Consider the following 25,376-nt stretch of genomic DNA (forward strand, 5'->3'; position numbering starts at 1 on the left):
TAAATTAAGCAAGAAAAACTTATAATCACGTGTTCCACCTTATGTTAACAGTTACTGAATTCCACAGACGATTGCAAGTCTAGGTGTTATCACATGCGCGTTGACGAGCCTTTAGAATTGTCAGAGCAGTTTTCGAGAGCACAAATGCACATTTATAAACCTACCTATACAAAATATAACAAGCACGACATAACTTTGTTCTGTCATCTTTTTTTATTTTAATTAGCTCAATGCTGGTGTCATGAAATAGATATCCGTCTTTATTGCACTGATAAGAACAAGCATTAGAAAGAGTGAATTTGTTACACCCCACTCTTGCGACAGTTTTAACCCCCCTTTTAAGGTTCCGTTCGTCTTATTATATGATGGGTACACGGAAAGAACATGTCTAGTCACTTTTTTCGGAAAATGAGATTTTCATTTTAATATGTAGAGCTCTTAATGAACTATTGGTTTTATCTTTTGCTACCACCGTATAATATATGTAACACAACTTTTTTTTTTGTTAATAATGACCTGGTCACGGAATTACCATACATTTGGACATGGTTCCAAATTTTAAAACCGCGATTACTCAAAATGTTACTTAAGTGACTAGACATGTTCTTTCCGTGTACCCTTCATATACAATACACTGTCTAGTCAAATCGTTCTGTTTGTCAGTTAAACTCTCATAGACTAGGAAAGAATATTTCATTAGGACGATTTTTATTTTGGTGTCGATTTTTTATTTTATTTAACCTTTATTGCACAAAAGAAAACCTTTACAGTACCAAAGGCGGACTTCATGACATAAGGCATTCTCTACCAATCAACCTTATAGGTATATACCTAAATATGCAAAATAAATTTGTACAGAACCTTCAAAGCGCGAAGCCGTTTTTTTTTCGCTTTTTTTATAAAACATCTCTTGCATTGATTTATCTAAAAATAAATCTAGTTAGCAGTCTAGTTGCTTAAATAATTAAGTCTGAGTAGACGTGCACAGTGTTTTATCACTTTTTCATTAACTGGTAAACCGTTATCAGTTTATTCAGTTTATTGTGCTATTGGGAAACAAAGCCATAAAAACTCATTGCTATATCAAACCACACATTCTCAATCACGTATATTAAAATCAACAAAATGAATTTGCAAAACCTAATACATTATTTAGATGATTTCGGACAATGTTTATTAAACTTTTTCTGTGTCAAAACTGGATCAAGTAGTGCTATACATGATCTTGAAATGTGGATTGAATCTGGGAGAGTAGCGAATGATGGAAATTTACCAGTTTCTAAAACAGACGTCAAGGCAGGTAAAGGATCAAGTGATGTAGAGATCAATGAAAATGGAGTTTTTACACGAACACACGGAGAGGCAAATAGAGATCTCTGTAGCTCAAGAGATCTAGTCTCCGATCAAGTCATGGAGAGGCAAATGGATGAAAATGAAGCAATTAAATACAATACGGATAAAATAAATGATGAGTCCAAAAATGAGAAAATTGAAAAAGTTAACACATCAAGCGAGGAAATAAACGAAAGTGAGAGTTCAATTTATGTAGAATCTAGTGAGATTGAAATCTTTCGAACGGATGAAGTGACTAAAAGTAATGAAGATTTGTCAAGTGACGTAGAATCCGAAATAAGTGTAGTTTCGAAAAGAGTTGATACACAAAATGTTGAAATACATGAAAACTATAATGGAAATGCAAGCGACGAGGAATCCTGTGCAAGTGAAGTTGTCAACAAAGTGTATTTGCAAAATGAAGTTAGTGTAATCCGCTTGAAGTGCAGGAAGTGTAATAGAAACTTAAAATTGTACACATCAGTTCAACTTCTATTGGCAGTGATGCATATCTACGCCCAAAAGGTACGTTATCCTTTTTAGCAAAATATGTTGGCTAACATACAGGGCGTTCCAAAATCCGAGGATAATATGGTACCTCAAGGACACGTACGGCAGACGTTTTGTGTCTGCGTGGGCCTCTCCTTAACCAAAATCTTGTTTTCTTCCGACGTGGCAACAAAACAGCTGTAGAGCTGAGCAGCCAATTTTCCTATCGTATATACAAATTCAATTAAATATTACAATCAATTCAGCATGCATTACATTGCATTGATTCGTCCGTCAACTCCCACCATGGCGAGATCGCGTCAGCAGAAAAGATCTCTGAAAAATCTCTCTGCCTGCCACCGCAATATTAGGTACGTCGCAAGATTTTTTATAAAAAAATATGAAAAACTATACTTGGTCGGACCAAGATAACTGCAATGACGAAGTGCGGCAATGTCATCATTAATGTAATATTTCTATCAAAATATGGTACAGATGTAGTGCATAATCTTTTCCCATCGTATTTTCACGGAAACGCACGAACGTGTTTTGCTATTTCAGTCAGTACAAAAAATATACAAAAAATACTGAGGTTGTGAGGTTGACTGAAGGAACATGTCAAATAAAATAACGTTTCCGAGAAAATACGATGGGAAAGGATTATACACTATACATCTGTATAAGGTAACATGTCGATATTTTATTTTAAATTGTTAATCCCTCATTTTTGCCAGGAAAAGTTCTATACCACATCATCATATTATCAGATTTAATTGAAATATTTTTTTTAATACAGTTGCTCAAAAAGTGCTACTTTTGGTGGCTGTTTAGCGAGCGGAAAGTTGGTTTTCGCGAACTAGTGCTTTTTACTTTTCCAATTTTTTAAAATTTTTACTTGTTCCAATTCATGACTACTTATTGATGAGTGTTAATATTAGTTTCCTTTAAACGTCGTAATCAACATAAAATCCTACTGTTAATGTAAGAATACGAAAAATATGCATATTTCATATTTTATTACTTACCTCTTCATCATTATAAGTATTATAACACGTTTATTTTTTAATGTTAAAAACCGTTCTTAATAAGTTGTCTGAATGAAACGTAACACCTGTCAAAGAAGAGGCGTATTTTCTTACTGCAAGAATGTTTTAAGTTTCCAAAGGCAACATTCGATATTGTTTTTATAAATATACACAAATAATCGTAAGTAACGATATTTAGGTAATAATAATACAATGTTTTAATATTTACAATTGTTTCTGTGTTATAGAACATGCATTTGAAAAAAAAAACTTGCATTGAAGTGGGTTCAATAATAAATTAAATTGAATTGGAATTGGGTAAATTTATTTTAGTCGAATAAAAGCTAGAAAAACACCTCTTCATAATGTCAGTGTCAATGATGTCACAGAATTAATAATATAAATGCTTCGAATTCTATTCCTTACTTGTTGCTTTTCTTATTTTTTCGCAACTGTATTAAAAAACGTCGTTCGATACAAGTGCGGAAATGTCATTCTTCACTCGTCCCGAGTCTTGCCTCTCGCCTATGGCTCGTGGCAAGATATCTCGGTACTCGTGGAGTAATGACATACTTTCCGCACTAGCATCGAAATGTACTATTAAAAGTTCAATTGCCACCTTATCAACGGATAGTTCGCGCCACCTTAGCGATTAACCCTTTTCCAGGCAGCACCAATCTACAAGATTTTCCCAAAAAATCCATGATTTAGGTATTTGAAGACAAGTCACGTTTTCCGAAAGTGCAATCTAATTTAAAAGAAATCGGAATGCTAAATTCTATTGGCGCGTAGGTAATGTAGCCGATAAATGCCATGCCTGGAAACGGGTTAAGGAAAAGAGAGCATAATCTCTACTTTCATGCAAATAATTGCGAATACTGCTCCTTTGCTTGATGAAATAACCCATGGAATTTGGAAAGTTACGAAAGTTTGGAAGTTTTCGGAAATTGCCGGAAACACAGGAAGCTTTCATTGTGGAAATGGAATTTTTAGATTTTTTTACAAAAGTTTGACAAGTCTCCGAAAAATTTCCGAGTGAAAATTTTGTAATTTCGGAAACTCCAAAAGTGCTGAACGCTTGCGTTTCTAACGGCTGTTACGGCTGTTATGTGTGGGTGGAATGAAGTAGAATAGTCATCTTAAAAAAAAAACTTTTCACGAAATCTGAGGCCCTATCGCTTTTTCATATTCGAGCGATAGAGACGAGGCAAATAACGAATAACGAAATTTCGATTTTTGTTTTTCTCGGTACGCCATCTGCAACTGCGAACTTCGAAAATTCATTCAACGTCAGTCCAAAAGTGCAAGAGCTGTAGAAATGGATTCTAATTACAGTACCGAATTACCTACCGACGTTTGCGACAGCGCCCTTGTGTGGTAACTAACACTATACAATACGTGCGTGTGGAAAATTTAAAGGGCCATATATAATGTAACTGTTGTACAATACACGTGCGAAAAGGTAATTCGCAAATCGTGTCGATTTAAAACACTCCTTCGGTCGTGTTTTAATTTATAAATGCTTCGAATTCTATTCCTTACTTGTTGCTTTTCTTATTTTTTCGCAACTGTATTAAAAAACGTCGTTCGATACAAGTGCGGAAATGTCATTCTTCACTCGTCCCGAGTCTTGCCTCTCGCCTATGGCTCGTGGCAAGATATCTCGGTACTCGTGGAGTAATGACATACTTTCCGCACTAGCATCGAAATGTACTATTAAAAGTTCAATTGCCACCTTATCAACGGATAGTTCGCGCCACCTTAGCGATTAACCCTTTTCCAGGCAGCACCAATCTACAAGATTTTCCCAAAAAATCCATGATTTAGGTATTTGAAGACAAGTCACGTTTTCCGAAAGTGCAATCTAATTTAAAAGAAATCGGAATGCTAAATTCTATTGGCGCGTAGGTAATGTAGCCGATAAATGCCATGCCTGGAAACGGGTTAAGGAAAAGAGAGCATAATCTCTACTTTCATGCAAATAATTGCGAATACTGCTCCTTTGCTTGATGAAATAACCCATGGAATTTGGAAAGTTACGAAAGTTTGGAAGTTTTCGGAAATTGCCGGAAACACAGGAAGCTTTCATTGTGGAAATGGAATTTTTAGATTTTTTTACAAAAGTTTGACAAGTCTCCGAAAAATTTCCGAGTGAAAATTTTGTAATTTCGGAAACTCCAAAGGTGCTGAACGCTTGCGTTTCTAACGGCTGTTACGGCTGTTATGTGTGGGTGGAATGAAGTAGAATAGTCATCTTAAAAAAAAAACTTTTCACGAAATCTGAGGCCCTATCGCTTTTTCATATTCGAGCGATAGAGACGAGGCAAATAACGAATAACGAAATTTCGATTTTTGTTTTTCTCGGTACGCCATCTGCAACTGCGAACTTCGAAAATTCATTCAACGTCAGTCCAAAAGTGCAAGAGCTGTAGAAATGGATTCTAATTACAGTACCGAATTACCTACCGACGTTTGCGACAGCGCCCTTGTGTGGTAACTAACACTATACAATACGTGCGTGTGGAAAATTTAAAGGGCCATATATAATGTAACTGTTGTACAATACACGTGCGAAAAGGTAATTCGCAAATCGTGTCGATTTAAAACACTCCTTCGGTCGTGTTTTAATTTATCGCCGCTCGTAGCGAATTTCCTACTTTTCGCACTTGTATCGTTATGTACCATTGATATACCCACTAAGTAATGTAGGTAAGGTAATGTAATAAGTACCTACACTAAAAAACATTGAGAACGGGTTATACTGTAAGGTAAATTTTCATTCAGTTAGCTCTCGAGTGCAGTTTTAATTTATAATTATATATAACAGTTTGCCATAAATAATTTATCGATTGTGACAAATTGCCTGAAGGTCATGGTTAAATATGAAAGGCGATAATTTAGGGACCATCACTTGGAGAGCAAATATGCAAATATTTTTCACAACGCAAGTAGGTAACGCTAAAATAGTCTAGTGGCCCATTAAAATACTCCCCTTGTCACCTCATTTCCATACTATTATGCGCAGTCATTACGCCACCTCGAAGCTGCATTCGTTAAAACATGAACCGAATTGAATTTCCATAAAATCGATGAAACTGAGATAGTAGATCTGATTGCAGTCGGTCAGTGGGCCATTAATCCGAGGTACGAAGTGACAGTGATTGTTAAATAATGAAGGCGTGTGGGGCCGGAGTGAGCACGGCGGCCCATTGAGCAGCGACGCGCGACGCGAGTGCGGTGTGACGTCACGGGGCGCCGCCGCCGCCCCGCGCCTGCGCCCGCCTATCGAGCGGCAGGCATGTGCCCCTTACAGCCGGCCGACCGCTCCGCCCGACCGACTCACACTTTTTTATTTTCCCTCCGTACGTAGTGACCGCTGTGACAACCAGGTTATAACATAGAAACCGTAGTCCGCGAGCCGAGGACACGCGCTGTGATCACGGTTCGGGGGTCCCGCGCCGCCGCCCCGAGCGCCCGCCTTGATTCCAAAATGGCAGGATGTAGGCCGAGGCCTGAGGCGCGAGCCTGTGACGGTGCGGTTTGGCTCGCGTGAGGCATGTGTCCTGTTACATAAATGTTACGCAAGCTGAGGACGTGCCCACTCGAAGGTGCAACTGTAATACGAACTAGCCCGCTAGCTTGGTGCATTGTGCTCTGGATCCCATGTAATCCGCGGAAGGAGCTGCCTCGGTGAGTACCTAGTGAACTACCACCCGTAGTTAAGTACTCCTCGAGCGACAGGCTTAATAATATAGGTAATGATTATGAACGAAAACATAGCGTAGCTGTTCTGTGATACGTGTAAAAGCCAAGTGGCTATTGAAGTGCGACCTGTATCGATCGCCTCGTTATCCCTTCCGAGAAAACTCTTTATATTTCCTGTGGAATAGCCCAAGGAACCGATTAGACGTGGTAATGTGAAAGTAACGAGCCAGCCGGCCGCCATATTGCCTGTAGGTATCGCGCCTGTAAATAGTTAGATTCCCTGTAGGCAACCGTTGTATTGATCAATCTCCTTATTGTTTTGGATGCCTTCTATATTTGATGAACTTGGCATTTGTGATGTCTGACCTTTCTTGTAATAAAGGTTTGATGGTATATTTGATAGATCCAGTTTTTTGTTAGCTACTTATTGCTTCAGTATGTAAAACGAGGTAGGCAAGCACTATACTAGAAAAGAGCCGTTGTTTCAAGCTGTTTGAGGTCAGCTTAGTGGGTCACAGACGGGTTATGGCTACTTAATTTTGTATTTTTAAATTTTAAAGCATAATAAAAGCAGAAAGATTTAGCTAGGACTGTATTCTGATCGTACAAGAGTAAACTTTAACCCGACGGGTTATACGTAAAACAAAATGTCCCTAAATATTACGAGTTAAAGAATCGGTTAAATAATATTATGATAAATTAAGTAGCTCTGCGTCATAAAGACGAACTGATTGAAACCTCATTCACAATAATCAGCTCAGTAATTGTGATGCTACGGTGGAACATGCGACACAAACACAAATATACCTACTTACATAATATACATAACTTACAACCATGCAGAGACTGTTAAAATCATAATCATCACCAATGATCGGAAATATCGGAATAGGCAGAGTATAAATACCTAAACTTGGTAGAACAAAGTCATAAAGTGGAGACTGCCTTGCGATAATATAGTTTTCCGGAACTAAAGTCCCGGAAACGTACGACGGAAATAATAAATACGGTAAAAACAATGCAGTCCTCGTTTTTGTCCAATACAATCAATAGGCGTAAAATAAACCAATCAATTTTTTTTGAAACTAGCTATATATTATTTTAAAAATCTAAACACACATAATCTCGCTACTCAATGTAAATACAAAATTATTTAAATTATATATCGTCAGTGTCGTCAGAATAAGGATCATTTATAATTGACGATATATATAATTTAAATAATTTTGTATTTACATTGAGTAGTGAGATTATGTGTATTTAGATTTAAGAAATATAAATGGAGTTACGAAAAAAATTGGTTGTTTTATTTTACGCCTATTGATTGTATTGGACAAAAACGAGGAATGCATTGTTTTTTACCGTATTTATAACAATATTATTTACTTCGTACGTTTCCGGGACTTTAGTTCCGGAAAAATATATTATCGCAAGGCAGTCTCCACTTTATGACTTTGTTCTACCAAGTTTAGGTATTTATACTCTGCCTATTTCGATCACTGATGATGTTGACTCAATGAATAATCCAAGTTTGAGATCTCGAGCGCCGAACGGCCGAACGCAACTTTGTCAAAAATCGAAAAAAAACCGCGAAAATATCTTTTTTTAAAGATTTGGGCGATTATGACCTTAAAGGACCAGTTTTTGGTAGTTTCTTCTCAAGACGTTTTTAAAGTACTTACCTAGACTGAATTTGCTACAATACGAGACTATAATTGTCTCTGTAGATTTAATAGTTTCCGAGATAAAGCCTTTTAAAATTTATAATTTTATTGAACTTGAATTCGTAGGCTAAGTAAGTGCAGTGAGTATGCACTTTTGTCTCAGGCGATGCCGCTTGGCATGATTGGCCACGAGATCGTACCGTGCCTACTCCCTAAGAGGGGGGGGGGGGGGCAAGGGTCGGCTCCCCAGGTCCAATCTAAGCTATATTTCTTCCTGCTCTTAGCAACTAGACTAGGGCAAGTTAAGGCGCTTCGCGCAGTTTTTGGCCAAATACTGTTACTTTTAGAGCTTATAACTTCTAAATGAGTTAACAAAAAATTATGAAAAAAATATATATGCATCTTCACTCTATGCACAACAATTGTAACATTTGACTTTGTTCCTGAAATTTGTAGTTTCACCGAAAAAAAATAACACGACAGGCCATTTTGCGGCTAACTTTGCTTATAACCACTAAACGGCTTAATCGATTAAAATTATTTTTAAACTAACAAAAATGTTTTAACAGGTTCTACAAATGCAACATAGCTTTTGTTAATCATAAAATATTTTCTTAAGAAATCGATCCGTATATATTATACTATAATATACGTATGTTTGAGAAAACTTCATTTGAAATAAATAAATAAATGTTTTCTAACCGACATATTGTAATGTCATTCAAGTTTTACGTTTTGAGTAATGTTCCATTCCATCTCGAAACAATAAATAATTGATTTAACATAAGCTACCTATTACCTATTACGTTGTATGTATGTATAGTACCTGTTAAAAAAAATGTTTTTGTAGTTTAAAAATATTTTAATCGATTAAGAACTAGCAAAACGGCCTATCGTATTTTTATTTACGGAAAAACTTACTATTAAGCTCGTCACAGATGGAGCGATAATCTGTCGCGCGTGTAAAGCGCCAAGTCGAGCTAAAACAAAGAGGCACGGCCGTACCATCCTTTTCTCAAAGCCACTCAGGCCACTTCAACGTCCTGTAATTTTGTGTTGGCTAAAGCTAGAACCCTGAATTTAGTGACACATATGGCATAATATGGCTTAGATATATCCCCAAGAACATTCCATTTAAACTTGTAGTATAAGAATTATTGCACGTCAAAGTTGCTTACTTTGGTCACTGACACACTCACTCACTCACCAATCATCATAATTCTAAGGTACTTCTAGCAGACCCACAAGCTGTAAATTTTAATCATAGTAAGTAGTTTTTAGCTTCTCAAGCCATAAAAAACCTAAAAATATTGCAAGATCAGTCACGTTTTAAAGATTTGAGAAATACATAAGTTACTTTGTAATCCCATATAAATATATGCTACTACAAAGTTACTTTTGCAGTTCCTACAAATAGTAGGTGAAGGTCTACAATGTACGATGTGAGTATGAAGATGTGTATAGTTATAAAATGTGTATAATATGAGTATCGTATGGCTATGAGTATGGGAAGGATATGAATATTGTATAGGTATGAGTGCGGGTATGGTGTGGGATGGGTAAGGATATGAGTATTGTACGAGTAATAGTTTGGTATGGCCATGAGTATTGTATGAGTTCGAGTACGGCGAGTACCTATAGTGTGGGATGGGTATGAACTTTGAGAAAAGTGGTAGCTGGCGTACAAGAAGTAGTACCCGAAAACAAGGACTGCCTACAAAAAGAGATGATCCCATCAAAAACATTACATGTAAAAGATGCAAGTCTCGCAACGCAATTCTTCAACTACAAAGAAGTTTTGAGATGTAATGTGAAACCAAGTCGGTATTTTAGTCGGTGTTTTAACACCCCCTGTTAAAACATTGTATTTACAGAACTGTTAAAACATTTTTTAGTTTAAAGATAATTTTAATCGAATTGCCGTTTAGTAGAAATAGGCAAAAAAGTAGAAGTAGAGTAGTAGTAAGTCATAGGAAAAAAATAGTTCCGACTATAAATAATAGTTTGAAATTGATTACCTATTTTATTTATCAACCAACTACTCGAAAAAAACAATAGTTTAATAGTAAGGTAACGATTCTAAAAATGTAGTAATTAGTTTACAAGTTAACTATTAATGGCATTATTTATATTTATTAATTTATTTAAGAGATAAAAAAACTATAAACGCACTATTAATTAATATATTTTTCTTATAATTTTCGACCTCTACTAAATGCATAATCTACTCATACTCAAAGGACAAAATAGCTGCAAAGCAGTCTTTGCAGTCAAAAGATACACAAATATGAGTATAGCGCCATCGGCGCGCCTCTGGCCTGTCTTATTATATTCTTTGAACCTCGTTGCCGTGCCGCGAGTCAAAATTCACGTACGATCGCAGTGAGCGGAGTGCGGGGTGAAGCGGGTACATTTGCCCAGACGCTCAAGGCCAAATCAGCGAGCATCGTCTTAAATATAATTTTAAGACTGAAGTTAACCTCCAAAGATTGTTTCATGATGTGCATTGACATTTATAATAAATTGCCCGATAATTTTAAAATATTAGATATAAAATAATTTAAAAGTTCAGTTCAGGATTGGCTTATAAACAAATGTTTTGAACCCACATAATTATTATAAATTTTTATTATATAACGGTATTCTTAATATTAATTTATTTTGACATTTTATAATTAGTTTTTATTAATAGAGTAATAAATATATACAAGCGTGTACACCTGTAAAGGTAGTGTTCAGTGAAACTATGTTGTAATATGCAATATTGTACCTGCTATTGTAACCTGAATTACCATACGCAATAAAAATACAAATACAAAAAAATACATATAATTTAATGACGAAAACATTATATTCTTGCACCATCCCACTAACCCGCCGGAGTTAAGCGGTTAAACCGTAACGTTGTCAAATTGTACTGGTAACCATGGTAAGTCCAGGTTTAATCGGTTAACCCGGGTTATTGAAATAGTGCATGTGGGCCTAAATGTTTTTAATAATCCGTACGTGCTGCTCTGTGGTCCAGATGTTGATAACTTTTATTGGTGACCTACTTTGAGCAGGGACCGTGGTACTTGCGTTCTTCTTTATTCACAAATATCTTGCAACGCAGTCATTCTATACACCGTGGGCCTATTAAAACCGACAAATTTAAAGGTGTCATTTAAAGTTTCCTGAAATTGATCTTGTTTTAGATAATGATTTTTTTTACATTTGTTTTTGTAATAACTTAGTGAAAAACGCCTTTTTAGCTGTGACCCTGCCACTATGCGACTTGGTTTAGACATAAGTACCTACTGACAGACATTAAAGTTTTAAAGGAAACTCACAATTTTTATCTGTAAATAAATAAAAAACTACTAGTAACTAAAGTTAACGCTGCAATGTTTTTTTTTCGCCAAGATGTAAAACGAAATAACGTGTGGTGTGCAGAAAACGCGAAAAAAAAACTTTTTTTAATAATTTTAATTTGACCAAAACTACGGTGTATATTTAAAAAATAAAGGTATCTAATATTGCTGATACGATCACTATTTAACATATTGTTAGTAAACTATTTAATTGCTATTAGGTAACAATTTATGACAAAGTTGTTAGACAGATGTTCCCATGGATAGTTATGGTGGAGCACGTACATGTATTATTGGACTTGATTGTGTAACTTAGGTCTATAATTTAAACTGTATAACTGGTCCTCCACGATACAGGCGTAGCCTAGTGCCTTCAGACCCCTGACAATTTCTGGTTCTTTGAAAATAAACTTATTCTTATTCTTATCAAAATTCAAACCCCAATCCTTCCTCCTCTTGGCAATCTGAAGCTGGCTTTTGCTCTTTATTTAGGAACTATACCTCCACGGTTTTGAATGAATGAATGAATAATATTTATTCCAGGACAAGTCCCATTATTATGTCGTTGTCGGTGTATTAAAATCGGTCAATGGGAATCGCTACGCTCACTCACTACGTTCGAGCGTCAAACTACCTCGGCATTAAAACTGCTGGGAGACAATCTCTATAGTGCCTGAGTGACAAATAATAGCGTCATACATGTGACCACTGCCGAAATTTGCAAAATCTAAATTATAACTACACCATGAGTCATACATACACGTGTGCTATATTAAACAAAAGGTTATTAAATATATTATGATTCGTTAATACATCATTTATAAAAACAATGTATATTTTAGGAGCTACAAACAAAAAAAAAACACTTTTTATGAGAAAAGTTCGTGTATATATATTTTATAGCTCAACTAAAAACGTTATAACAATGTTAATGAGTGCCTTTCAACCCTTGGTTAAAAATCTACTAATTAATTGTAATTTTTATGATGGCACTATCGTCGTAAATGATTTTAATGAATAATGGTACATAATTTCAAACTTTTATTGAAGTCCGTTTTATTATTTTATTACTTGAGAGAACCCTAAATTTGCTTTGCATCATGTCTTTTTGCGTGGGCTGTAGGTAGGTATTTATTACGCGTGTGATAACGCACCTACCGATGACAGCTCATGTAATTGATAAAGATAAGGAAGATTAACTCTTTATACGAGCTTTTTTCCCCAACTTTCAACGGGCAATAAATGTAAAGCGGAAATAAAAACAATCAGAAGAATCTTAAGCGCTAAGCATATACATAGATATTTCTACATACCTACACTTTGAAATGCCCATTTGGCAGTTTTTGTTTTATTCTCTTATTAGTTCTGGTATAATATTTATTCGTTATTTTTTCACCGTACTTTATAAAGCACTGTATTTTGTAACTTGTTACAAGTTTATGAGTCTAAAAGGCCTAGACCTTTCAATAAATCGGAAGTGATTTTAATCCATCGATTAAATTTCGCAATATCGCATTTAGAAAATCGCATGCGTTTTGTCACAGAATAAGTATTTTGTATTGGTTTTGTTGCAAAGTCGATTGAACTCTTAAACCCACCAAACCCGTCCCTCTTTAATTAATACAGTCAGAAAAAGACGGTTAGTCTATCTCGCGGGCGAGATACTGTCGCGCCACTACTGTGTCAGAGCCGGTACAGTTGGACTGCAACCCGACTGCAATTTGTATGGAAACTGTGCAGTCGGCGTGCAGTCAGCGTGCAGTTCTTATATAAATTGCAGTCGGGTTGCAGTCCGTCTGAATCGGCCCTTAGGCCTACAGGGTAAACTTGCATCTATGTAGGCTGTAGTTACGTACAAACACAAACCATGAAGATACTCGTAAATCAGCGAATGCTTAATCCATACATCATATTTAGATGTCGATTGAGGACATGTTTAAAAAACGGGACTGTTGCCGACGTGTTTATGCGACAAGATTGATGACGCCAAGAAACGAGGGACATTAAACGACACAAGTGCTTCTAGCATGAAGATAAATAACGAGAGGCAAATGGACGCGGTTAAGCAGAAATATCCCATTTGGATAAGTTGATACTTGAACCATATATCATTCAGAATCATTCATTTCCTTTTGTGTTTTCGCTTCGGCCTACATGTAACGACTAACGACACGACACCGAAGGTATTTTTATAAATTTATATTATATTTAAGCCTAGGTTTATCATCATCATCATTGGCCACAGCATCTTTGCAGATGATAGTTGCAGCGACTAAAGAAGTATTTTGAAGAGGTAGTCTAGTGGTTTATCATATTGGAACCGTATTTGGTTAAACTACACATTTGAAAAAGTCGCATGGTTGATGGCTGACAGCCGCGTAGGGTAGTAGATATGTAGTAGGCCCTCAACTATAATCTCCTACTATCTGATATATCTATCTTGAGTCACGCCTTTAGGTATTGTATGTGGGTAATGGTGGGTATAAGTATGAGGCATTCCAGCTCGATGTAATTGCATTCCACGCCGTCGCAGTTCTTTATTTCGCACAAATAAGCCATTCATGTCTTTCGTACTAAGTTATACCGATCAGCCTATCACTATCCATACTTCATTTTTACTTCACGTAAATGTGCCAATAATTACCAATATTTTCAAGCAATAGAGGTGATAAACGGCAGTTAACAATATTTGTTCCTGAGTCATGGGTGTTTTCATGTATATAAGTATGTAATTATCTATATAAATATGTATATCGTCGCCTAGTACTCATAGTACAAGCTTTGCTTAGTTTTTCCAAAAATGGAATAGACAAAAAAACTATTTAAGTACCTGCTTACAAAATTTGGCGAGAATCAGTTGAGAAATTTGACATGTAGAGAAGAACATCCTGACATACGAAATAATTTTTGCCCAATCTGAAAGGGACACCTTCGCTTCGCTTCGGTCAATAAAACAAGGTAAAAGTGACCGTAGCTAGCCCGAACATCCTCATGATAGTCATGATGCTGGCAATATGGCCCCGTTGAATTACAAAGAATTTGTTTATTAGGTAGTAGGTACTATTTTGTGCCTAATTATGTACCTTATTGTAACCCTTTGAAATCAAACCAATTGTATCTAGTTCGGCCTTGGCCTTCGAGTTAACTTTGCTTTAAATGATGTAATCAATCGATAGCCACCCACCTTGTATATTTATAGACCTCTATGTACTCTATACAATCCAATCACGCATTAGAACAGTAGGTAATCATTAAATTTGGGACATGTCCAATTGTCCATGATTGTATTTCCATAAATATCTAACGGGTAATGACTAGAAATCGATACCTACACTCACGAGAACAAAAATATAAATCTTCATATAAAGTATCCCATTTAATTTTTTTGTGACTGCTGTTACAAATACAATATGTATGTATACAGTTTGACTCGCGCATCGGAGCCCTATTTGACTCAAAAAAGCGACAGATGTGACGTGGCCCACGTGGCTAATTTCTTAGGTGGCGATGTTATGGCACGATCGTGTAAAGACAGACAGACCGTACTCTCTTATGTTTTGTTTTATTGGAAAATATAATATTTATTTGGCTACCATATCCATATCACCCAGGGTCCCAGTATCACGATAATTGCAGTATCGTTTATTTAAAAAAGTAGCTCCATAATTTCCCGTAATTCGAGAAATCCGAATAGCACGTATCATCGGATCACTTCAAAAGCCATTAGTGATCTGCTGCGCGTCAAAACATTGATGGATTGAGCGAGTAAGATTTATCCGATGGACTCGGGGGATAATCTTTGAGAAAGAGCCGATTCTGTTTAAAAAAAATTTGATTTGGTTTTCCTCTAATTTTAATACGAGTTTGGCCTCATGGATCACCAATCAGGGTTAGCGGCTCACGCTGATTGGTGCTCACGAAATGCAATCAAGAGAACTGATGTGCCGTCAGAAAGTTTCCTACATTGTACAATTTCCACTGAAAGTTTCGGAAAATATTAATATATTTGTATAGGGATTAAAATTCTCCATTTCCAAAATGAAAGTTTTCTTTGTTACCTGTGTATTTTGCGACTTACTACCGCATATCTGTAATTAGGAGTTGTTTGATAAGGCATTTCATTCTCACTTATTGGTGCTTAAGGTGAATCACGACTCAAGTTCGTAACAAATTGTTAAACGAGAATCAGCATAACGGTTATCGTTATCACGCTAGTCTGGTTGGGTTTGAACCCTCATCCTGTCTAGACGTCTTAAAAGACTAATGAGGTTAGCCAAAGGTTTTTGCGAAAGCTGTAATGGTTAATACTCTGGTAAAAATGTGAATATATTTTAGTGTAATTTCTAGCTTGTCTAGATAGTGCAGTGAAGTAAAAATCCCTTAGTATCTTATTGTAACAAACTATAAAATAGTGCAACTATGTATTAATTTTAACTTCTTTACATTTAAGGTATGTGGTGTACAATCCTATCTATACTATACCTATCCTGTTACCATATACCTAATACCAAATATTATGTTGTCCCATTTGGGGCAGACATGAGTAAAAAGATTACACTATAGTTAAGGATAGTAAGACAAAGATAGTTTATTATTCAAGTAGGCATATTACAATGCGCTTATGAACGTCAAATAAATCTACGCCGGCTCTAACCCTACACCTCTGCCCCGAGAAGATTTAAATCCCCCCTCAATTGATTAGATTAGTAAGAGCGTATGAAGATCATGTTCAACGTCTCATCCTCGTAGCTACTTTTGCAGGTTTCTGTCTGCAATCAAACAAAAACGTTGTTACAACATCATACAGTTTTTAACGTCGTGCAAGAAGTATTTATTCACTAGTAATCAACCTAGGTCCTTACCTTACGCTGCATAGAAGTATGGAATCGATAACCACCACACGCGACTACAAGGAGGCTTACGAATTCCGTGTCCAGTTCACTTCTTTGTGTTAATTCTTTTAGGCATTAACGAAATAAGTCTAATTTAACACAAAGTAATAGCATACATCGTAAAAAAGTCTGTTGGCTTAGTTGGTTATTGCTAGACATGCAACAATGCAGTTCTTAGGCAGATAGAAAATAATAATGTGGTATTCAAAATAGAATATAAATTACAGCAATTTTTTTTAATAATAATTCGTGAAAATATACATGAACTAGCTGTTGCCCGCGACTTCGTACACGTGGATTTGTATGTTGGTGGTTATATATTCTACATGAGCATAATATAGAACATTATGCAGCAAAAGATATCAGTAGGGACGGTAATTCATTTGTTAATAATTATACAACGCATGAAATTTGTCTTTCACAAACCCCTTTTTAAGCCTTTTAGGGGGTGAATATTTAAAAACGCTTAAATTACTTTTCTTGTATTCTAATAATATATGCCTTTATACAAAGATTCAATTCCCGCACTCAAAAAAATATTTGATCTCCATACAAACTTTCAACCCCATTTTTACCACCTTGGGGGATGAATTTTCAATAATGCTGAAATAAGTTTTTTTCTCTTTTAATTATATATATTTCTATGAAGTTTCAAGTACCTAGCTTAAAATAAAATTAGGACCACGACAAAATTTCAACCCCTTTTTAACCACTTTAGGGGATGAATTTTTAAACACGCTGAAATCCCTTCTCTTGCATTCTAATAACATGCCTTTATGCAAAGATTCAAGTCGCGCACTTAAAAAAATGTTTGACCTCCATACAAACTTTCTACCCCTTTTTCACCACCTTAAGGGATGAATTTTCAAAAACGCTGAAATTACTTTTCTAGTATTTTAATAATATGCCTTTATACAAAGTTTCAAGTCCCGCACTCAAAAAAAATTATGATCTCCATACAAACTTTCAACCCCTTTTTCACCACCTTAGGGGATGAATTTTGAAAAACCCTTTCTTAGTGGATACTAACGTCATAAAAGCTATCTATTGTGAAAAATTCAGCTCTCTAGGTCCAACGGTTTGGGCTGGGCGTTGATTTAAGTGAGTCAGTCAGTCAGTTAGTCAGGACTTTTAAGTTTATATATATAGATAAGGAGTTAAGCCATACAAGTAGGTATAAAGTGCCAAGTGTAAATTTGGATAGTTTTTGGCACATATTCGTTTTAAGACGTTCGATTACACTTACGCCAATTACCTGGCAGCTTTCTATTTATATTATCACTACAAGCTGCTCACAAAATGTTCAAAACTGTTTTTTTTTTGTATTTTAAGTTACCTACACATTACTCGTCTACACTAAACCTAAATCATCTGGTTTAAATACTTTAAATATTAGATCGTAGTGGATTTCCACATTAAAAAGCGCTGGTGACCCAGCGGTAATGGCGTGCGACTTTAAATCCGGAGATCGTAGGTTGAAACCCCGGCTCGAACCAATGAGTTTTTCAGAACTTATGTACGAAATATCACTTGATATTAAACAGTCACTTTTCGGTGAAGGAAATATCGTGATGTAACCGGGCTAATCCCAATAAGGCCAAGTTTACCCTTTGGGTTGGAAGATCAGATAGCAGTCGCTTTCGTAAAAACTAGTGCCTACGCCAATTCTTGGGAGTGGTTGCCAAGCGAACCCCATAGGCTCTCTTGAGCCGTGGCAAAAGGCCGGGGTAACGCGAGAAAGATGATGCTTATTGGATTTCCACATTGTAGGTACACCCAGCAAGTGCATGGCCACTTTATTAATTAATTCCATTAGTAATGTGTCCATGCAATATTTCCGCTCGCTGTATGTAATATTTTTTTATTTTTTTAACACATACACATCTACAAGAAGTAAAATCCCTCATTATCCCCTATTTCTTATGTTATTGTATCTAATTTAATACATCGCAATATCCACAAGTTTCCCTAGGAATTGCATCGTTCGTCAAAACCTCGGGGTGATGACGCAAATAAGCGTCACGTGTTGCGGAGTCATAAAACCAGCGCAGCCCTGAAGTTCGAAATTAAGGGTGCGTTGTGGTTAGGTATTAAGTCGATTTTTTTCGTTAGATTGGGATAAAATTTGGATAGTTTGAAGAGGAGGATTCTGGTCGGAATAAATACGAATACAAAACTGATTTTTTTTTCTGTTGTTACTAAAATTCCACACGTTTTTGTAACTAACTAAGATTTTATAATAAGGACATGCGGTGAAATTGCGCTTATATGATACAGAATAGGGAACTCTATATCTACTTATCTACCAAATTTTATATCGGCCCATTAACCGGAGTCCGGATCAGTGTTGATTCGAATATCACATTAACCTTCTTTCAGTTCTAACATTATTAGAAGAATTTCCGTTTTTTTTAAGAAATGCCAAATGCTCAACTTATGATAATTTTCCTTTGGCACTGAAAGTTCTGATCAAGACCCACCGTACTTAAAACAATATTGTTCTTAATTAAGAACTGAACAGGACGAGATTAGATAAGGATAAGATTTAAAATATTGTACGAGGTGCCCACACATCCGTTTTATTTGACCATAAATGCGTCCTGTAATTTTACTACCATCATATATAATGTATAAGCGTATATTACAATAAAAGGTTTTATTATACGTGCCAAACTAGCCGCTATAAAATAAGGAATTAAAAAGTTTCGCAGCAGCTGGCAGTTTTGAACTTAAATTGATAATAAAAACGCGCTGCAGTCCGCGCATGCTTGGCATCGCAAACAAGGGTCATCCCAGGACGGTGAAATCGAACATCGAAATTCGTCTGTCTTCTTCTCTATTAAAGTGATAGAGCAGAAGATAAGTACATATATTTCGATTTTGCAGTTCACGGTAGGTTCCCTGTCACTGCTTCAAATTGTGTCCCGTTTTATATAGTTAGTAGCAATTGGCGACGCATAATTTGAAAACAGTTTTCATTAGTGCTGTCCCTTTCATACAAAAAGTGACCGATGAATCTTTATCTACTTAAATGAGCTATCTAATTACGGTTACAATATTTTGCACTACATTTCGCGACTTAGTCGTGGTTGCACCAAACCGTCTGTCACCGTTGAAGCGTTGCCTAAATTTTATATTTTAAGTTTCATAGTTCACTGTTGAGTGACGTGAGTCACGTTGATCAGTTCGCTAATTGTGGTTGGTGCAACTGGCCCTTAATCTTCATTAGCCTATGATAATATGATTAATATGTGTTCAAGACCCCGAGCTAAACAGCAGACAAACATACACACAGACGGAAACAATGAAACTGTGACGGACTTTTGATTACGGAACCCTCAAAAGTTTATCATTGTAGAGTCGAACCAATCTAATTCTACATGGCATTTGCAATGACTAAGTGTGGAAATATCATCATGAATGTCAAATTTCTATGAAAATATGCCGTTTATAATCCCACTTCCTCACTGTGTTTTATCTAAGTCGGTACAAACGTAGCTTAGACGTACTCTAAGTATGACTAGCTAAAAAGTAGATGTAAAACAAAAATGTTCAAAAATTCTAGACAGACGCTAAGTAATCACTTATGAGAAAATTGGAATTCTAAGACGAATTTAATAAAACGTTTCCTTGAGGTCCCATTGTGCCTCCGGACCTGGAACGGTTCCAGGTTATCCCGTAATTAGGACTCGGCTTCGGCCTTCTGATCTCTAACGTGTGCAGTAAAAGTAACACTTTACATTCTCCGTTTATAGCACCCTCGGGACAAGATAAGATTACTTAATCTTTAATAAAACGAGCAGAGTGCGCTGAAAATGGCATAACATTGAAACGTACCTACCTACTATTTATTGACTGCGTACAGCTGCGTAAACAACTTCTGATTCTTCGAAAGATCAACAAAATCAACTCTCAAACTCCACTGACTAGAGGGTATCAGATTTCTGGACCAATTGGATCGTTTCCCGCCTGCTCCTTGAAATTATAAGTAATGTATTAGGGAGAGCTTTAAGCTATAGTAATTAAGTTAGATTTAAGTTATATTGCAGTGCCCTACAGGGTTTCATAGCTGAACCAATAAATGTACCAACTTGTATAACCTATGACAGCAATAAACACACTGATTACTGATTACTGAAAAATATTTTAATGATTTTTTTCTTGCACAAATACTTAGTCAGGTCATAAGTTCTAGTTCTGTCACAAAGGTTTTGACTAATGAAATGTAATACAAAGCTTTTAATAAAAAAAAGTTTGCCATTATTTGAAAGCTTGTTTTATACTGATCAAAACGATTGATTGCTATAATTAGATTGAAATTTAGATCACGACTTTATTTACTACTTTGGGGTTGTCGTAAGACGCGAATACGAAGAGTAAAAATCAGTGTCACATTAATAAAATAGGTACAATTGTTTATTTATAAACCTGCTTTATTAGAACGTTATTTTATTACCAGCATGTAGTTCTCCGACAAGTCTGTACTAAGGGTACTTTTCAGCAACACGCTTATTTTTCACTGTCATCCAACGAGTAGGTTTAGTAAAACATGAACAATTGCAATTTTGGAACAATTGCAATTTTGGAAGTCCAGCTTTTACAGCTTCCGTACAAAACTTTGTTCACGGAACACTTATTTACCCTGGTCCATCACTGCCGTACGGCTGCGTACACAATTTCTGATTGTTAAAAAGATCAACAAAATCAAGTCTCACTCGAATGGGATATCAGATTCCTGTACCGACCGGGTCGCTCAGCTGCTCTAGAAGCGTCCTTCAGGCGTCGCCGGCGCGTCTGAGGCCCCCGGGCCGCCCGCCCCAGCTGGCCCGGCGAGACGGAGTGGCGACGTCTCGTGTCTGATTCTGTAATGTCGGGAACATTTTGTGTTTGATGTTTGTTGATTATCATTTGGTACAATATTTGATTGATAATTTCACTAAGTTAGCATTACATATGGCTAGACGCTAGACAAATAAATAAATATAAAATAAACTTAAAATAAGGGATTCCCTACTTAAATAAAAAAAGTCCTCCAAATCGCTGCCGATGGGAACTGTGCCCAAAAGCCTGGTCGCATTGCCATGTTGAATGGCATTGCTTATACTCTGAGCGAAATACTGGCCAGCTCTCTAGTCCCTGTGGCGTCCATAAGGCGCGTCTCTAAATCCTAGTCCATGCGCGCTTGGCCCCCACGGCCCGGTGATATAAAAAGTGGTAAAAAATGGGCATGTCTTCTAAAAAAGGAAGCGGCAAAAAATAACTCTGCCATTAAAAAAACTGATTCAGTGCCAACTTAATTATTTACTTATTTGTGTAGTATATTCATAAATATGTAAGTATTGGTGTGGGCAGTGGGCAGGTTTAAAAAATTATAAATCAGTCTATATCCAGCTGTCTTTGTGTTTACTTCAATTTGTAAGCTTAATGGTATCATGACCGTTTTTATAAAAACGAAGTTCTGATATTAGGATTTAGGAATCACCAAAATTTCTAAAACCACCTGACTAACCACCAACTACGTCCCTAATATAAGGTAATTTAATGTCTCATATTCATGTATTTGCTCTCGGCTGTCGATGGAAGTCAGCTGCCATAAATATTACTTACCTTTCTTGAGTCAAACAGGGCCCCTGCTTAATTTAAGTAATTTGCTTCTTAAAAAAAATAAGGCCCCAACAATATCTAGGTTAATGTTAGCCAAGAAAATCGTGAAGCCGCAAAGGAGATAACTCACTTGTTTTGAATTCAGGGTCAATAGATACCTACCTAATTTTGGCGAGACGAAGCGGCGACTCCATATATCCTGTTGTTCTGATGTTCTACATCGTTGCCCTGGCAGCCAGAAAAGTAGGCGGCTTCTGGCCTGCATGCTTTGATGCTTCAATGAATATGAAATCTTTATTTTATGTTTCTAGTACCAAACTAGTAACAAATTCACTTTATCAGCTCTTTGGAAATAGGTCATAGAATGTTGACCTGCCGGCCTAGCCAAGGTGACAATCGCTTGCGCTACGACAACGAAACGCTTTGTGTCTCTCTATCACTCTTCCATATTAGCACAGAATAACTAATTATTAGTGCGACAGTGACAGTTGCGTTTCGATCGCTACGGCGTTAGCGATTGGAGTGTTGGCTACGCGGCCGTGTGTGCTTGGCTGATCGTAGCATAGATATTAGTTCCTCCGTAGCATAGATATTCATTCCTAGACAAATTGTATTTTTGGTTGACGAGATATTGTCGTTCGTTTTTCTTACTGTCCAACAATTTATGACATTGATGAACTGTCGCTTGCGGTATTTCCGAATCGATACCACCTTCAAACATTAAAAAAGAGCGTACTCCGTCTTAAGAGGAAAGGGGACGGCCGCTTCTAAATACAAACGTAGTCCCCATTTTCCTCTCTGGATATTGACATTATGCAAAATATTTTTGCATAACCTGATGTATATTAACCATAGCAAGTCAAACGTAGGCGCATACCCCTACGTTTGACTTTTTAGATTTTTTCATTACTGTAAAAATTAGGAGCGAAAAACAGATTTCATACAAATTTATAAATGCTCCTATTTTTTATAATAATTAAAAATTCAAAAAAAATCTAACGTAGGGGCATAGCTGTGGTTGATATACAACAAACTGTGTCCAAATAATTTCAAAAATGTTAATATCCAGAAAGGAAAATGAGGACTACGTTTGTATGAAAAGGCGATTTCGCACGGGTCCTCCACTTTCGTCTTAAAGGCCGGCAACGCACTTGCAACCCCTCTAAAATTGTAGGTGTCCATGGGCAACGGTAACTGCTTACAAATGTCTCGAGAAAACGCTAATAATTTAAAGGAATATTTATAAACAAGGCTAACCCAGACGCATTGATATGTACCGGTACACCGGTACTTACTTATGACCCATGATACATTTACCTTATACAGGGTGGCATAAAAAGAAGTACATTCCCGTTGCCAGGGAGGTTTTGGGATTAAACTGAGCAACTTTTACTATGGGACCAACTACGAAATCGGGAAAAAAATGTACCCTCCCATAGAAAACAGACGAGCCAAAATGTATGAAACAGTAAATTTTGTTCGCGATTTCGGGGTAGGTCCCATAGTAAAAGTTGCTCAGTATAATCCCAAAACCTCCCTAAGCTGGCAACGGGAATGTAATGCACTTATTTTTAGCCACCCTGTATAGCAGCCTCAAGCAGCCATCACGCGAGCCTCAGACTACCAAACTGCAAATAAGGCTCTAGCATCCACTAGACAGCCCCATTCTTAGGAAATCCATCCTATCTCTCGGATATGGAGGGGCCGATATTGGGAGCCCATTGTGCGCGGTACCGACGTCAGCGGAGATAAGGACTAATCGATATTTGCTGAAGGTCCATCATAATGCACGATATGCCCAATTTACTTACCTAGTAAGCTTAGTTTTCTAATGTGTACTTAAAGCTGGTATTAAAATTGTAGCTTTTTGTATGACTTTTAAAAGGGGGCTAACGCTAAATTGTAGTTTTTATATTTAGTACTTAATTTCCTGGATCTACGGCCCCTCTTAAATTCAATTTATCTATGTACTTATTTTCGTGTCGTCTTTGTGTAGATTAATCCCACACGATCTTCAATTAAGTATTTTACCTATGTATTTTCTAGTGTTACTGAATAAATTCTGAGGGTTACTTATGAATATTCTTTCTATGGTTTCTGTTTTCTCTTTATATATCTCTGAATTGATTCAGTTACCATAGAAATTCAGATTGTTAAATTCATAGAGCTACAAGGCTAAATAAAGCATGGGTTCTGATCAGCTTCTAGGTAATATAACGTATCAACTATTTAATTAACAGCCACTGACACTGACTGACACTGATAATTCTTTTGTTTCAAAAACCATACACAGCTTACTTGAATTGAATATTTTGTTCCAGCAGAGAATGAGCGGTTACGGCGGTGGCATGTCCGGCGACTCGGACGCGCTGTCGCGGCGTCTGCGCGACGCTGAACGCGCCCGCGCCGACGCCGAGCGCGCGCATGCCGACGCGCTCGCGCAGCTGCGCTCGGCACAGCGCAGTCCGCTTGACGCGCACACCGTCGACCAGCTGCAGTCGCGGGCAAGGGAGCTAGAGAAGAAGGTACAATAGTAACACTATATTCTTTCAGTTGTTTCTCCTGCAGGCCGCTTGAAGATCATACTGTTATAAGAAGTAGGTACAGAGAAAGAGTTATTAAGCGCGGAGCGTGGGATTTAGGAATAAATTACTGCCACACATATGGAAATCAACGCTGTCAATGTTTGACCGATAGATTTACATTCTGTGTAGGTATTCCGTATTGCTAATTCATTTTGTAGGTACTATGCAAAAACATCTGCTAATGAAAATCACAAGCCCAGTCGTAACTTGTTTTTCCAGCGAATTTCTCCATTTTAAAGACGACTGTTTGGCACAGCACTTTTTCTTTGCTTCTACTCGTAAGATACCGAAGACAATTAAGTGGGTCAAAATTATTTTCGTTGTCTTGTTTCTGACCACTCTGTCACGCTTGTATTTTTGTCTTTTATCAAATAAATATAATAATTCGAGTGCTATTGTATGTTTTTCTAGCTGTAGATTATAATTTACATGAGAAAAATTAAAAACTAAATTACATCCCATATAAAAAGCTCCACTCCCGTCACATTTTTTGGGGACAAAATATAAGACAACGAAAACAATTTTGACCCAAGTATCTATAGGTAGTTCTAGTTATTTATTCCCATGAACAAAGACTTTTTACTAAAATTCTGGATATGTAAGTAACTCTTGACATGCTTAATGTCTGGTCGATTCCAGTAGGTATATTAGGTTCTTATTTATGTATATAAGATATATCCACGCCGCCGACAATTAACAAGCCTAGATGCCCAATTACACAAACAAATAC

At 36.7% G+C, this 25,376-nt stretch overlaps 1 protein-coding gene across 1 annotated transcript in view; it reads left to right on the plus strand.

Moving 5' to 3' along the window:
* The first annotated feature begins 5,803 nt into the window (after nucleotides 1-5,803).
* The window catches only part of LOC134750088 (RIMS-binding protein 2), a 42,466-nt gene continuing 22,893 nt past the window's right edge, over nucleotides 5,804-25,376 (plus strand). Inside the window, exons 1-2 of the mRNA XM_063685181.1 lie at nucleotides 5,804-6,536; nucleotides 24,383-24,586. Of these exons, the coding sequence (XP_063541251.1) occupies nucleotides 24,389-24,586 (198 nt within the window). The 5' untranslated portion in view covers nucleotides 5,804-6,536; nucleotides 24,383-24,388. The remainder of the gene's footprint in view (nucleotides 6,537-24,382; nucleotides 24,587-25,376) is intronic.

The sequence above is a fragment of the Cydia strobilella genome, chromosome 19, assembly GCF_947568885.1.
Source record: "Cydia strobilella chromosome 19, ilCydStro3.1, whole genome shotgun sequence".
Classification (NCBI taxonomy): domain Eukaryota; kingdom Metazoa; phylum Arthropoda; class Insecta; order Lepidoptera; family Tortricidae; genus Cydia; species Cydia strobilella.